We start from the raw sequence: 13341 nt of genomic DNA, 5'->3' as shown, positions 1-13341 counted from the left end.
CAGAGACACACAGACACGTAGATACACACAGACACACACACACAGACACACACAGACAGGTACACAGACACACATACAGAGACAGACACACAGAGACATACAGACACACACACAGAGACACACAGAAAGAGACACACAGAGACACACACAGACACATAGATACACACAGACACACGCACAGAGACACACAGACACACACAGAGACACACCCAGAGACACATAAACAAACACACACAGACACACGCACAGAGACACGCACACATGGCTTTCCTGGCAGGACTGGTGAGCGCTGCTCTGCGTCAGAAGGAGCCGAGGGCTGGGAGCCTCCTGCTCTGCTCTGCTCGCGCCTGTGCCCTGGTGCTGGGGCCACGGGAATCGGCACACCAGCGCCTGACACGGACTAAGTGTCTCTCTGTGCCGGCCACTGAGCCAAGTCCTTCGGGTGCTTGGGCCACCTTCCTCCCCCAAGTCCCTGGTTCCCAGGAAGCAGCCCTCAACTCTATCAAAAACTCACACGGATTTATTAGAATATGAAAAAGATTCGGTTTCTTCTGTACAGGCGGCAGAGCGGCAGCAGCTGTGGTGGCTTTGAACATGGTTGTCAACGTCACCCTTGCATGGTGACTCCTGCCCAAAACAGCACTTTCATGGAGAGGAGGGGGAGGTGAGCACCCTCTGCCCAGGCCACTGGGGAGGGGATGCTCTGACTATTGCACGATCCTGGGGAAAGGAGTACCCTAGAGAGAAGAACAGAGATCACTAGGCCTGGGCCAGGCCCATGGTGGCCATGGGAGTAGGCATGTATTTCTGAGAGCAAAGGCCTCTGGGGCCAGGGCTCCGCTCACCCACCAGCCCTGGCCAGTGGGAGATGCTCAGGGGACACCCCCGCCCCCCGAGGACAGGGCTCTACAGCAGTGCTTACAAGAGAGGTTCCAGGGGCCAATGGGGGTGGGGAGGGGGAGGAGAGAGAACAGGCCAGCAGGAGCTGAGGACCAGGCCCAGAAGAAGGTCCCAAGAGGCCCAGCATCTATGAGTTAGAGAAAGTCACGATGGGGTGTCCGTGTGTGTGTGTGTGTGTGTGTGTGTGTGTTGGGCATGGGGGGTGGTGAGGTCATTTCTGAAATCAGAGCCCTGTGTACAAAGGACTGATTTGGGGAAGTGTTGGGCAGACAGGCACGTATGCGGATGTGTGGTGCTCTGGAGTTAGGATGGCAGGAGTTCTGTTCAGGCAGAGGTTTCAAAATGTTTTAAAAACAGGAATGCCCTCTATGCAAATAGAATCGTACATGGAAGTGTGAACAAACAAAACAGATAAAAAGGCAGCACTCTCTGGAACTCCGATCAGCAGCCCCTGAAGGGCCCAGTGGTCCCCGCTGGAGCCCAGTTTGGAGAAGCTGAGTCCCAGCTCCAGACAGAGCTCAGAGGTGCCCTCAGCCTGCAGCTCTGAGTAAGGACAGGTCAGGTGAGGTGGCCAGGGTGAGAGCCGGCAGGGGGACAGCATGGCCACGGTCCCCAACCTCTCCCCAAGTCCAACGCCTGGTCCCCTAGTCTCTTCCCTGTTAATGGAGGCCCTGGCTCCTTCCCTTCCCAGGAGGGACCAAGGCTGAGCCAGAGGCTCTTTGGTTAGAAACTAAGATTGACTTGAATGAGTAGGGTGACGGAATGGGAGGGGCCCCGCAGAGGTCTAGGGGACTCAGAGGCCCTGGTCCAGGTAGGGAGAGAGCTTGGCTTGGGAGGGGGCAGGGTTTGCCTCACAGCCAGGCAGGTCCACCTCCAATGGATGGATCTGGAAGGCAGTTCTGGCGGGAGGGAGGGCGCTTCCCAGGAGGCAAGGGGAAGCCGTGCTGCGGTGGGGGCTGTGGGCCCAGCTGCCATGCGGTGGGGGAGGGCCGGGGCCAGTTCAGGTCGGGAAGGAGGAGGGGAACCCCGCCCTCGCCCCCCGCCAGCAGCCCTAGCTCTGGTGGGAGAGTCCGTGGTGGGAGGGCACCGCCCGCTGGCCCCCCCCCGTGCTACTGGCCCTTGGGGATGAAAGGCTCTCCCTCCCCAGGCTCGGGGTGGGGGCCTGGGTCACTGAGGCAGCGCTGTATCCTCTGAGAGCTGGGGCTGTCGCTCGGTGCCGGGGTGAAAACATCGTCGGTGCCCGGGGATGAGGGCTCCTTGGTCCGCATCGTAAGGCCCCCATCGGGGTCCTTGTCGTCCTCCTCCTCCTCAGCCAGCCTTCCCGGATCCCGGCTCAGCCCCAGGACCTTGCCCTTCAGCTCCTCGTTCACCAGGTCCACAGACTCAGGCGACTGCGGGGAGGCCGGGTCGATGGTGATCACAGGCAAGTCGGCCTTGGGCTCATAGGCCAGCGGGTCTGCAAACCAAGAGCAAGGAGCATGCTGGCTTCCGGCCCTGGGTCCTCCCAGTGTGTGGCCCACCTCTGCCCACGCCAGTGGCTCCCAAAGAGACTGCCTGTGAGTGCAGTCATCCTGGTATGCTTCAAATCACTCCAAATGGGCCTTTTATGAATCCTGTCACCTGGCCAATAGTTCCTCCTCCCCTCGGACTGCTCTCCAAGGTAGGACTGTGCGCCCCTGCTCAGCCCTGGGGCTCCCATAGGAGTCCCTGCTCCGACAAAGAGTTTAGGCTCCCTCCTGAGTCCCCCGTCCTGGAAGGCCTGCCTTGGTCCCCCACATGTCAGAGAGCCCAACAGTGCAGCCCCCTCTGGCCTCCCCGTGGGCACCCAGCTCCTCAGCGTGAGCCCCCTCGTGGAGCACTCTTTCCCTGGGGAGGACAGCAGGGCTACTCTTCTGGGGGGCCCCCCTCTGGTGAACCCCCAACTCCACCTGACATAGGAGGAGCTCACGGCTTGGCCAGTGAGAAGCCCGTCCTCCCTGCAGGCTCTCTGAGGCCCGTGCCCAGCCTCGAGGCCCCTCCCCGGGCCCCCACGGCCTGCCTCACCTGAGCCGATGCGGGCCCGAGACATGGTGGGCGAGTCCAGCTTGTGGGCCGGCACGGTCAGGTAGTTGCTGATCTGACAGAGGAAGAGCAGATGGGGGCAGTGGGGTGAGCAGAGGCGGCTCCTCTGGATGGCGCCCCAGGCCGGTGGCCACACACCCTTCCTTTGGGTGCCCGGGGTGCCCACACCTACTCTGCCCATGCCCGTGGAGCCTGGGCCAGTGCTGGGTCCTGAGGGCTTGGCCCAGCCTCTTGTCGAGCTCTGGGATGACCTTGGACACCCCCACACTGCCCCACCTCTCCCGTGGGGACACCAGCCCAGCCTCTAGCTCTGGCCCTCATCTGCCCCTAAGGACAGACCCACTGTCAACTCAGGAATGTCACCCGGGCCCTGGATGACCCCCGGGATTCTCAGTGCAACACGCTATGACTGAATTCAGCTACTTCTTTTCTTCCAAAACCTGCTCCTTCCTCCGTGTCCCCTCAACCACCCCACCTGCCTACCCCAATCAAAGGCCAGACGTGACCCCTGCCTCCTTTTCCCCTTCCCTCGGTCCCACCTCAAACTGGTAACCAAGTCTTGCCACTCCAACCTCCTAAATGATCCTTGAATTCTGCCTGCTCCTCCCCTCCCCCTGCCACCCCCCTAATCCACCCGCACCCCTTCCCATGTGCTTCCCTTACTGAGAACCCTTCATGACTTCTCCATGCTTTGGAAGGAAGCCCAAACCTTTAACGCCATTAACGAGCTTCCTTGAAAGCTGAGCCCCCTGTGTGTGGTCAGGAACTTATGCAGTTTCTTCCTTTCTGCCTGGCCCTTCCCCTGACCACACTCCCTCCCCTGTGACTCTCATTCCTAAGCGCACTCTGACCACTTCCTTGTTTGAGGTGCTCAGAGCCCCTTGCACTTCCGGTTCTGCCCGGGGCCACTGTGTGCTCCATAAGGGAGGGACTGGGTGAGGCAGTTCTGCCGCGTGGCACTTAGGGAGAGCTCCGCAAATATTCTCCTGAACGAATGAATGAAGGCATGCGTGTCTTTGCCTTCTGATTCTGAGCCTTAGTTTTCTCACTAGAAAATGAGAGGTTAGAGCACATGGACAGACTCTTCTAGATCTGATACCCAAGGACACAGTGGGGAAGGGGGGCCTCTTTGCTGCTCTGAGTGGAGAAGAGGTGGAGAAAGCAGCTTTCTGGAACTTTCCCTGGGGCTCAGCCTTTGAAACACATGGGGGGTGTGTGTGTGTGTTCGGTTGCCAAGTTGTGTCTGACTCTGCAACCCCATGGACTGGGGAGCCTGGAGGGCTGCAGTCCATGGAATTTTCCAGGCGAGAACACTGGGGGAGGCCAAAACACCAGATGGGAGTGGCTCTGTCTCCCAGAGGGCTGGCTGGGGGTGATGCAGGCAGAGGAAGAGCCCAGGTTCCCAGAGAAAGGCAGGAGCCGGCTCCAGCTTTGGACACACCTTCTGCTCCAGTTGCCTGGCCTTCTGTCTCCGGAGCAGCATCTGGTTCCAGGCCTCCTCGTAGGGGTCGGCCACCAGCGTGTGTCTGTTGTAGGACCGCAGCTGTGGGAGGAACAGCTGTCAGGCAGGCCCGGCCAGGGCCCAGAAGCTGGGACTGGAGGGGCTGGGGTGGCTCTGGGCGTGTGGAGCGGAGGCGGGTGGGGCGGGGTGGGGGCGGGGCCTCCTCTGCAGTAAGTGAAGTGGGCCGGGCAGGGGCAGCCCCTCACCCGCTGCCTGGTCTTCTGCAAGTTGTTCCTCAGGATTTTGCGGATCTCCTCTTCCTTGTCCTTGGACAGTGCTGGCAGGATGCGCTCGGCCGGCAGGGACTTGGGGTGGATGTTCCTGGGATAACGGGGCACAGATGAGACAATTCCTGGGACTCTGGGGGCTGGGCCGGGCCAGAAGGGTCCCCTGGGGATGATCCGGTTGGGTGCACCAAGCCTGGGTCCTCAGTATGATCCGCCCGCCCGGTGGAGTGACCTAGGGACCCGCTCCAGGTGGGTATTGAGGGGTCAGCGTGTGGCTTGCAGACGCGGCCGGGGTTGGCCATTAGCACTCACTGCATGGAGACGGTGGAGACGGCCGAGGGGATCTTGCCCATGCCTCCACTTTCCACCAGCTCGATAGCTTGCTTCATCTCCATCTTGTGGTAGAAAGCGATGAGCTGGGGCTCCTTGGAGCGCTCACCGGCTATCAGACACTTCTTCACGTACTTCTTATTAAACCGGTTGAGCCTGGTGGGAGGCAGGAGGAGATGGGTGAAGCTGGCTCCTGCAATGGGAAGATGCCCAGGCCCCGGGCGGGGGAGACCCTTACCCGCCCCTCCCCGCCCTCCTGCCCGCCAGGCCTGCCACCTACTTGTCTTTCCAGTGGTGGTGGCCGTAATGACCACAGATGTCCTCGATGCCTGTCAGAAGGTGGTCCAGGAACTGAAACGTGCCCAGGGCCAGGTCAAGCCTCACTACTGGGCTCCTCCCGGACCAAGACTCCTGAGTGGGCCCCCACCTTCCACCCCAGCACTGCTCTGCTCAACCCAGCCCTGTAGTTCCAGAAGCAGCCAGGAGGTGGCGCCCACACCCCACTCATCCCGAATCCCTGTGGACCCCTCCAGCCCTCTGCCTCTGGGGCCCAGCTGAACCCTCTTCTCTGAACCCACTTGTGCCCAGCACCTGGGCCAGGTTCCTGCAGAGGCAGAGGCAGCATGACGCCCCCTCCTCAGGTTCCTGGCTGCTCACACCACCCCTCCCTATGGGGTGACCCGGTGACCTCAGGAGGCATTGGATGAGGGAGGAGGGCTGACTGAGGATGTGGATGCAAGGCCTAGCCGACCCCTAGCTCCCTAAGCCTCCTCCTGCAGCACAGGGCCCAGGCCCAGCTGCCGGTACCTGCGTGTGGATCTCCTCGTTGATAGAACGCTTCGTTTCTTGCTTTTTCTTCACAGCCAGCAGGTCTACCAGGGGCCGAATGGTCATGCCCTGGGGGGCGGGTGGGTGTCAGGCACTCCAGTCCTGCCACCCTGGCAGGGATGCCACAGAGGTCCCCCACCCTAAGGTCCCTGAGCCTGGGATGCCCTTTGCTCTGACGTCCCCAATCTCCCAACAGCCAAGCTGTGGTTATATTAAGCCCACTTATTCCTGAAGACATAGCCAGGGGGTTCATATCCAGCCAAGGGACTCACACACAGGTCAGCTAGCCCGGGCCAGAGTTCAAGTGTGAGTTCCACCACAAATGTGCTCTGTCACCTAACAGGGAGGACCACCTCTGCTCTGGCCCCCTTGCACGTTTTTGACCCAGAAGGACCCAGTAAGGACAGCAGTAGCTCATCTAACTGCACACTTGTTGAATGCCAGGGCCAGTGGTGTTTTTACTGGAATTAGCATTTCAATACCTACGATGACCCCTTCCTTGTCCCCATTGTACAGATGAGGAAACTAAGACCGAGAGAGGTCAAGTAACTCCCTAAGGTCTCACAGAAGTAGTAAAGCTGGATTCAAACTCAGGCAGGGAGGTCCCTACCTCAATGCTGCATTCATTAAAAACTGGCTCAGTAAACCAACTGCAAAATCAAGGTGGTAAAGTATTTTTGAAGATGGAGGCAGGGCAAGATGATCAAAGAGGCAGCCTCTTCTCCTTTTAAAAGACAGAAGACAAGTCCAGCCCCAGAAGTTTGCTCTACGCTGTGTTCTCTGGAGAAGGCAATGATGTTTCCCATTGAGGGCTTGTCCAGGGTTATTATCCAGGACAGATGGAGCAGGTGGTAGAGAAACACATGGACAAGCACACAGATGAAGTGTTTCTCACTTGCCCAAAGTCACGGGTCAGACAACGAGAAATGATTTACATCATCTCAGGCTGGGCTCCCTCAGGGACTCAAGGGGTGGGTGAGGTTTCAGCGAAGCCTGGTTGTTCAAATGCACAGAAATCACGGCCAGCAGCTGCAAGGATTCTTCAGGATCATCTGGTCCAGTCCCCCCACCTCACAGATGGGGATATGAGACCCAGAGATGGGAGGAGCATCTTTCCAGGGTCACACTGACAGCAGCAGAGCTCTGGCTAATGACCTCCTACGGCGCAGCTCAGGGGTCGTTTCACCTTTCCAGTCCTCATGTTGTGCGGCTGCTGCTGCTGCTGCTAAGTCGCATCAGTCGTGTCCGACTCTGTGCGACCCCATAGACGGCAGCCCACCAGGCTCCTCCGTCCCTGGGATTCTCCAGGCAAGAGTACTGGAGTGGGGTGCCACTGCCTTCTCCAATGCATGAAAGTGAAAAGTGAAAGTGAAGTCACTCACTCTTAGTGACCCCATGGACTGCAGCCCACCGGGCTCCTCCGTCCATGGGATTTTCCAGGCAAGAGTCCTGGAATGCCATGTTGTGCTACTGTCCCCATTTGATTGATGTAGAAACTGAGACCCTAAGATATTAAACCACTTCCCTAAATCCCTACCATGAACTTCATGGTCCTGCTGACTGCACCTATCCCTCTCAATGCTACCTGGGCTCCTAACTGAGCTGGGCAGGATCACTCCACAATGACGCATGACCAAACTCTCCCTTTACAATTGAGCACACTGAGGCCCAGAAGGGTGGACTGGCTTGTCCAGGGCTACACGAGGTATTGATGGAGCTGGAACTACAACCCGTGTTCCCCGCCACCCCCACCCCCTGCCCCGCTCGGTCATGTGCTTCCTCTTTCCTGGCAGAGTCAGGGCCCCCGGGCAGGGCTGCTCCGCCCTGTCCAGCACCTGCACAAAGACGGTGAAAAAGATGACGGTGATGATGGCCGTGAGGAACAGGTCACACATAGGGAAGTGCTTCTTGTCCAGGAGGTAGCCCAGGGAGAAGGCGATGGCCCCTCGCAGGCCCCCGTAGGCAATGATGAACTGGTCCTTGGGGGTCAACTTCACAATGCGGAACTTGTTGATGAACCAGGTCAGGCCCAGCACGCCTGCCAGGGAGGGGAAGCGAGGGGTCAGGTTGTCCCGGCCCCTCATGGCTTCTGCAGCTGGGAGATTTTCTCTGTCTGGAGGAAGCCTCCACTGGTAAACCCACCCAGCTAACTCATATCTCAGGTCCCTCAGTCCAAGGTGCTCCTAATCCCTCAATCCAAGAGTTGGGTGGATCTTTAAGGGAGGTCCCTCAACCTGTGTACACTTTAGAGACATTATAGAGGCCTCCAGGAGCTGGAGGGCAGAAGGGCACCAGGAAAAGAGATGAGACAAGACTGGCTACAAGTTGATACCTATTAAATATGATAGGTACACGGGGCCTACTTTTCTATGTGTTTGATATTTTCTGTAATAAAAAGTTGTTTAAAAATGCTAGGGCTTCCCTGGCAGTCCGGTGGTTAAGATTTCAGGCTTGCACTGCAGGGAGCACGGGTTCGATTCTTGGTTGAGGAACTAAGAGCGCATGTGCAGCATGGCCAGAAAAAAAAAAACTGCAGAGGGAGGATGGAGTCCAATCTCAACCCCATAGCCCCAGAATCTCCAGAGGATGAGGCCCAGGATGAAAGGGTTTTTAAGACAGTACAGCAAGTTAAGTGCCATGCCCAGACCTAACCTCAGAGAGGAGGTGAGATCCACGGGCAGAAGCCACATGGTCACTGAGGTATCCAATGTATCCAGAAGGTGAAGCAGCTGCCCAAGGGCCTGAGGCCTGGCGCCCAGGGGTGCCCTGGGGCTGGCAGCAGCAGTTGGGAGGCTCTGCAGAAGACTCCGCAAGTGCCAAAGTCACGCATGGGAAGAGGAGGTGCGAAGACCACAGACCTGAACACAGATCTGGCCCTGGGGGCCTCAGTCCTCTCCTCAGATACTGACTGGCTCAGAGTCCCAGGGTTGCTGATGCCTCTTCCACCCGCACATCATGACTGTTTACCCCCAGAAGCGTGGCCCTCTGTCCCCTCCAGGGCCCATAAGGGCCTCAGTGCTGCAGGGAGAGGGAATGGGGAAGCCCCCCATCCCACGGGGGCACCAGGAGCAGCCTGGAGCCAAACCCACCACCTCCACACATAGCATGCACCCGGCTGCCACGCGCACGCACCCCCTGCCACGTGCACACACACCCCTCCCCGGGCCCGGCCCCTCACCCAGCACTCGGGCGATGAGGCAGAAGAGCAGGGTGCTGATGACAAACGTCCAGTTCCAGTGGTGGGAGCCGGCCACAGTGGAGACGCCCAGGAAGATGAAGATGAGGGTTTCACTGACGCTGCTCCACATTTTGAGGAAATACTTGATGGTCGTGTGGGACTTGTGGGAGATGTTGGCTTCCACGTAGGGGCGCATCACCACGCCCGAGGCAATGAGTCTGGGGGTCAGGGGAGGAAAGAGCGGGGAGCGGGGTTCAAAGTCGAGCCACACCCTCCCAGGGCGCCTCCAGCGCCAGAAAGGCAGGCAGGGGCCGGGCACCTGAGCTCCTCTCATGGGTCAGACACCTCTGCCGGCTTCCAACCCCTGTTCTCAATACTCTCAGCCAACCCTGCAGACACTGGTGTATTCTGGCATTTTCCAGACGAGAGATCTGAGACATGCAGAAATAAAGTCACCTGCCCACGGTCACACTGCCAGGGAGTGGCAGAGCTAAGACACGAACAAAAGAAGTTCTGCCCGGCTCCTAAGCCTGGGCCTTTTCCCCGAGGCCACACAGCCTCTCCACCTGACAGGGGTCACGTCTTTGGCCACAGGTTTATCCTCCAGAGTGTGGGGTCCCCTTAACACCCGGGGGTCCCCACAGAGAGCTGTCTTCCGGGCGGCAGCCCAAGCCCTTCCCAGCCTGGCACCCACACTTGGGGTTCACTCCCGCTGGCCCAGCCTCCTCATTGTCACCCTCCATCCCCATCCCCCAATCCAGCCTTGACACTTCCAGTGACTTCTCCTAGAGGGAGCACCTTAGCACAACTTCCCCGCCGCCCCCCCAACCCCAACTGCAAGATGCAGCTGGGGCCTCAGGACCCCCAAACAAGGGAAGCCTCGCGCCCCCTCACTAGAGCTGCTGAGAGGAGTAGTGGGCGCGAGTGCCTGCGTCCGGAGACTGCCAAGGGGCTCCCTTTGTAACAAAAGAAAGGAAGAAATGGCTGGGGTGAGGCTTTCCAGAAGCCTCACTCTGTGCTTCTGGGCAGCCCTGAGACCTGAAGCCTGGATCTGGGGGGCTGGGCCCTGGGGAGCTCCCTTTGACCCTCCAAGCCCGGGGGGATCTGAGTTGGGGCCCCGCCTCCACGCCACGCCCAGACTCACGCCATGATGCCTGACAGGTGGAAGAGCTCGGCCGACAGGTAGGCCATGTAGCTGTAGAGGAAGACGAAGAGCGGCTCGATGACGCGGATGTGGGAGGTGAAGCGGGAGGTGAAGGCTGCAATGACCCCGTAGACCACGCCCACGAACACCCCACCCAGGGACACCACGAAGAAGCTCAGGAAGCCGAGGATGATGTCCACGATGCCCACGCGGTCGTAGTTGGCAAACTCCTCAAAGAGGTGATACAGGACCTGGGAAGGGTGTGCAGGCTGGTCGGCAGGGGGGTGGGCACCCTGCCCCATGGCTCCTGGGGGTCACCCAGGGTGATTCTGTCCCCTCTGTTGACCACAGCCAAGAGGTGGCAGAGGGGTCTGGGGCCCAGAGGGTCTTTGGGCCTGCAGTGGGCTGTGCAGAGAAAGAACCGGCTCTGCAGCCAAACCACCTGGGTTGAAATTCTGACTGCTGCTCCCCAGCTGTACACATGGGGCAAATGACTCAATCTCCCTGCGCTTCAGTTTTCCTGTCCAGAAAATGGGGGCAATAGTACCAACCTCACAGGGCTACTGTGAGATTCAATTAGTTAATGAGGGCAAATTGCCTATCACAGCATTAGCTGCTATTCACCAAGCTCATCGTGCACGTCCCTGCCTGGATTTCGGTCTTTCCTTTAGCACAAAGCTGGGAAATTCAGATAATGAACTAGAATAGGACTTCTTAACTGCTGAAGCTTTCTAAAAATACACTCGGCCAGCCCATACTCTACTTGGATTGTCTGGAAGTGGGACCCAGAAATCTCTGTTCAACAAGGCCCTCAGGCGGTTGCAATGAACCACCGAGTTCAGGCACTATGGAACCAGAGGCTCTCCACGGCTTCCCCACCTCTGGGCTGGGGAAATAAATGGTCATTGTAACACCACCATCAGACTTTAAGTGGCACTTCATACACTGTAAAGCCCTTTGATTATGGTCATCCTGTTTGCCACACAACAGCCTCATGAGGTAGGCAGGCTAAAGATGCTTGTTCCCTCGCTAAACTAAAGCTCAGAATGGTGAAGTGATGTGCCAGAGGACCCCCCAACCCCCGCCTGGGAGCAACAGAACTGGGCCCAGAGCTTGGTCCCTGCCAGCAGTGGATGGCCTCCCTGGGGATCCAGCTTTGAGTTTCTATCTACCTCCTCTTAGGTGCTGTCTGCCTGGCCTTCTCCCAGACAGCTCTGCCCGGAAACCAGCCGGGGAGTGTCCAGGCTGAAGGAATGGAGAGGGAGTGGGGAAGAAGACCTGGGGATCCCCGAAACAAAGCCTCCCAAGCCCCCAGTACCTGGGCCACATGTGGAAGCAGGGCACCTTTGCTCCAGGGCCAAGGCCTGAGGCCACACAGCTTGGGGCAGCCTTCAGCCCTACCATCTGGGTAATGGGGCATTCACACCCACGCCCAGAGCTCTAGAAAGGGCCCGACTTGGGCCAGGCAGGGAAGGGAGATGCCAAGCACTGGCCAGTCCCCCGTGTGCCTGGACACAGCCGTCTGGGAGACGGGGCAGGGCTCTGGCAGTGCGTTCTCAGCCCTGGGCTACATAAACCTACTCCTGGCCTGAGGAAATGCTCAGGTCCCTAAGGTGCACTGCCTGGGCCGATGGGGCAGGTGCAGAGGGCAAGGTCCTCACTTCTGGCCCGGCACCACTGTCACTGGGACTACAGAGGCAGAGTAGCATAGTGCTAAGCATCTGGACTCTGGACTCAAGACTGTGTACATCTGAACCCCAGGTATATCATTTATCAGCTACTATGATCTTGGACGAGTTCCTTAATCTCCCAGTGCCCCAGTTCCCTCACCCAAAAAACTGGGAAAAATCACCGTGCTAACTTCATGGAGTCTGCGTAGATTAGCTGAGACAATACATGATCAGACAGAACACGAGCAATGACTCCCACCACTGCCCCTGTCTCGGGGAGGCACGGCCATGGACCCACGGTGGCCAGATGGGGGCATCCACTCTTGCAGCCACGCCCCACTGTTCCCCAAGAGTGCCAGCCTGAACCCCAACATACACCCAGATCTTCTGGGGAGGGCTTCATCTCTGGCACAACTGCTTTTGCAGGTATGAGTGAGTGTGACTCCCGTCAGAGCCCCGGGAGGACGGCAGGCTCAGGACAACGGTCCCTGCTCCAGAGGGGGAAACAGGCCTGCGTGGCAGCTGTGGGCAAGGGTGGGTGCCCGAGGAGACAGGACAGATAGGCCAGCCCGCGGCTCCCCTGGCTTCACGAGGAGCTGACAGGGCGCCAGGGGAAGAAGCGGGAGAGGAAGCCGAGGCTGTTGGCAGGCGACCACTACCATCGGTGGCTTCTTTGAGGTGCGGCTTCCTGAGCGGCTGGGAGTGAGGCGGGAGTGCGTGTGCGAGCGTGCACAGGGCGTGCACATGGGTCCGTGAGTTTTCCTGTGCGGGCAGCTGCTCCCTGAGGGGTCCAGCCAGGAGGGGGATGTAGGTGTTTGCACAACACAACACGGGTGTGCACATACACGTACCTGCTTCCTGAGGAAGCCGGCTGGGAGGAAGGGTATGTGGAAACATACACAGCCTTGCCACGTGCAGACCCTGCGGTGGGGGTGTCTGTCCTCGCTAGACCTGGCAGGAATGCACTGACTACTCTGCCACATCCCAGCTGTCAAAGGTGAAGCCCAGAGAGGTACAGTCACATGCCTAAGGTCACACAGTAAGCAAGTGGCCAACCCAGACTGACCCACTTTACTTGCCACCTTCTGGAGGTTTTAGAGACAAGGTTCCTTTCCATGAATGCTGCCCCCAAACTCTGCACAAATTAAATTCTAACTTAAGACACGTGTGTGTGTGTGTGTGTGTGTGTGTGTGTGTGTACGCATGCATGCTCAGTCATGTCCAACTCTGGCTGCAGCCTACCAGGCTTCTCTGTCCATGGGATTTCCCAGGCAAGAATACTGGTGTGGGTTCCTCCTCTGGGGGATCTTCTCAACCCAGGGATTGAACCTGCATTTCCTGCATTGGCAGGTGGGTTCTTTACCACTGAGCCACCTGGGAAGCCCTAGCTTAAGATACAGCTACCAAGAAAGCTAAAATGCCCCTCAGAGACTAACTGGTCTATAAAGGGTAAACTGAGGTACAAAGAGGATCAGTCATTTAACCAAGATCATATCAGAGTG

At 58.4% G+C, this 13341-nt stretch overlaps 1 protein-coding gene across 1 annotated transcript in view; it reads right to left on the bottom strand.

The window, feature by feature from the left end:
- Window positions 1–462: 462 nt before the first annotated feature.
- Window positions 463–13341, bottom strand: part of SLC9A1 (solute carrier family 9 member A1) — a 52016-nt gene continuing 39137 nt past the window's right edge. The window contains exons 3-12 of the mRNA NM_174833.3: window positions 10170–10420; window positions 9026–9243; window positions 7683–7885; window positions 5827–5916; window positions 5300–5370; window positions 5002–5175; window positions 4669–4783; window positions 4403–4504; window positions 2944–3016; window positions 463–2356 (exon numbers count right to left, since the gene is read on the bottom strand). Of these exons, the coding sequence (NP_777258.2) occupies window positions 2010–2356; window positions 2944–3016; window positions 4403–4504; window positions 4669–4783; window positions 5002–5175; window positions 5300–5370; window positions 5827–5916; window positions 7683–7885; window positions 9026–9243; window positions 10170–10420 (1644 nt within the window). The 3' untranslated portion in view covers window positions 463–2009. The remainder of the gene's footprint in view (window positions 2357–2943; window positions 3017–4402; window positions 4505–4668; window positions 4784–5001; window positions 5176–5299; window positions 5371–5826; window positions 5917–7682; window positions 7886–9025; window positions 9244–10169; window positions 10421–13341) is intronic.

This window comes from Bos taurus, chromosome 2 (genome assembly GCF_002263795.3).
Source record: "Bos taurus isolate L1 Dominette 01449 registration number 42190680 breed Hereford chromosome 2, ARS-UCD2.0, whole genome shotgun sequence".
NCBI classification, from domain to species: domain Eukaryota; kingdom Metazoa; phylum Chordata; class Mammalia; order Artiodactyla; family Bovidae; genus Bos; species Bos taurus.
Note: the sequence above shows the minus strand (reverse complement) of the source record. Positions and strands in the feature narration are given on the sequence as shown.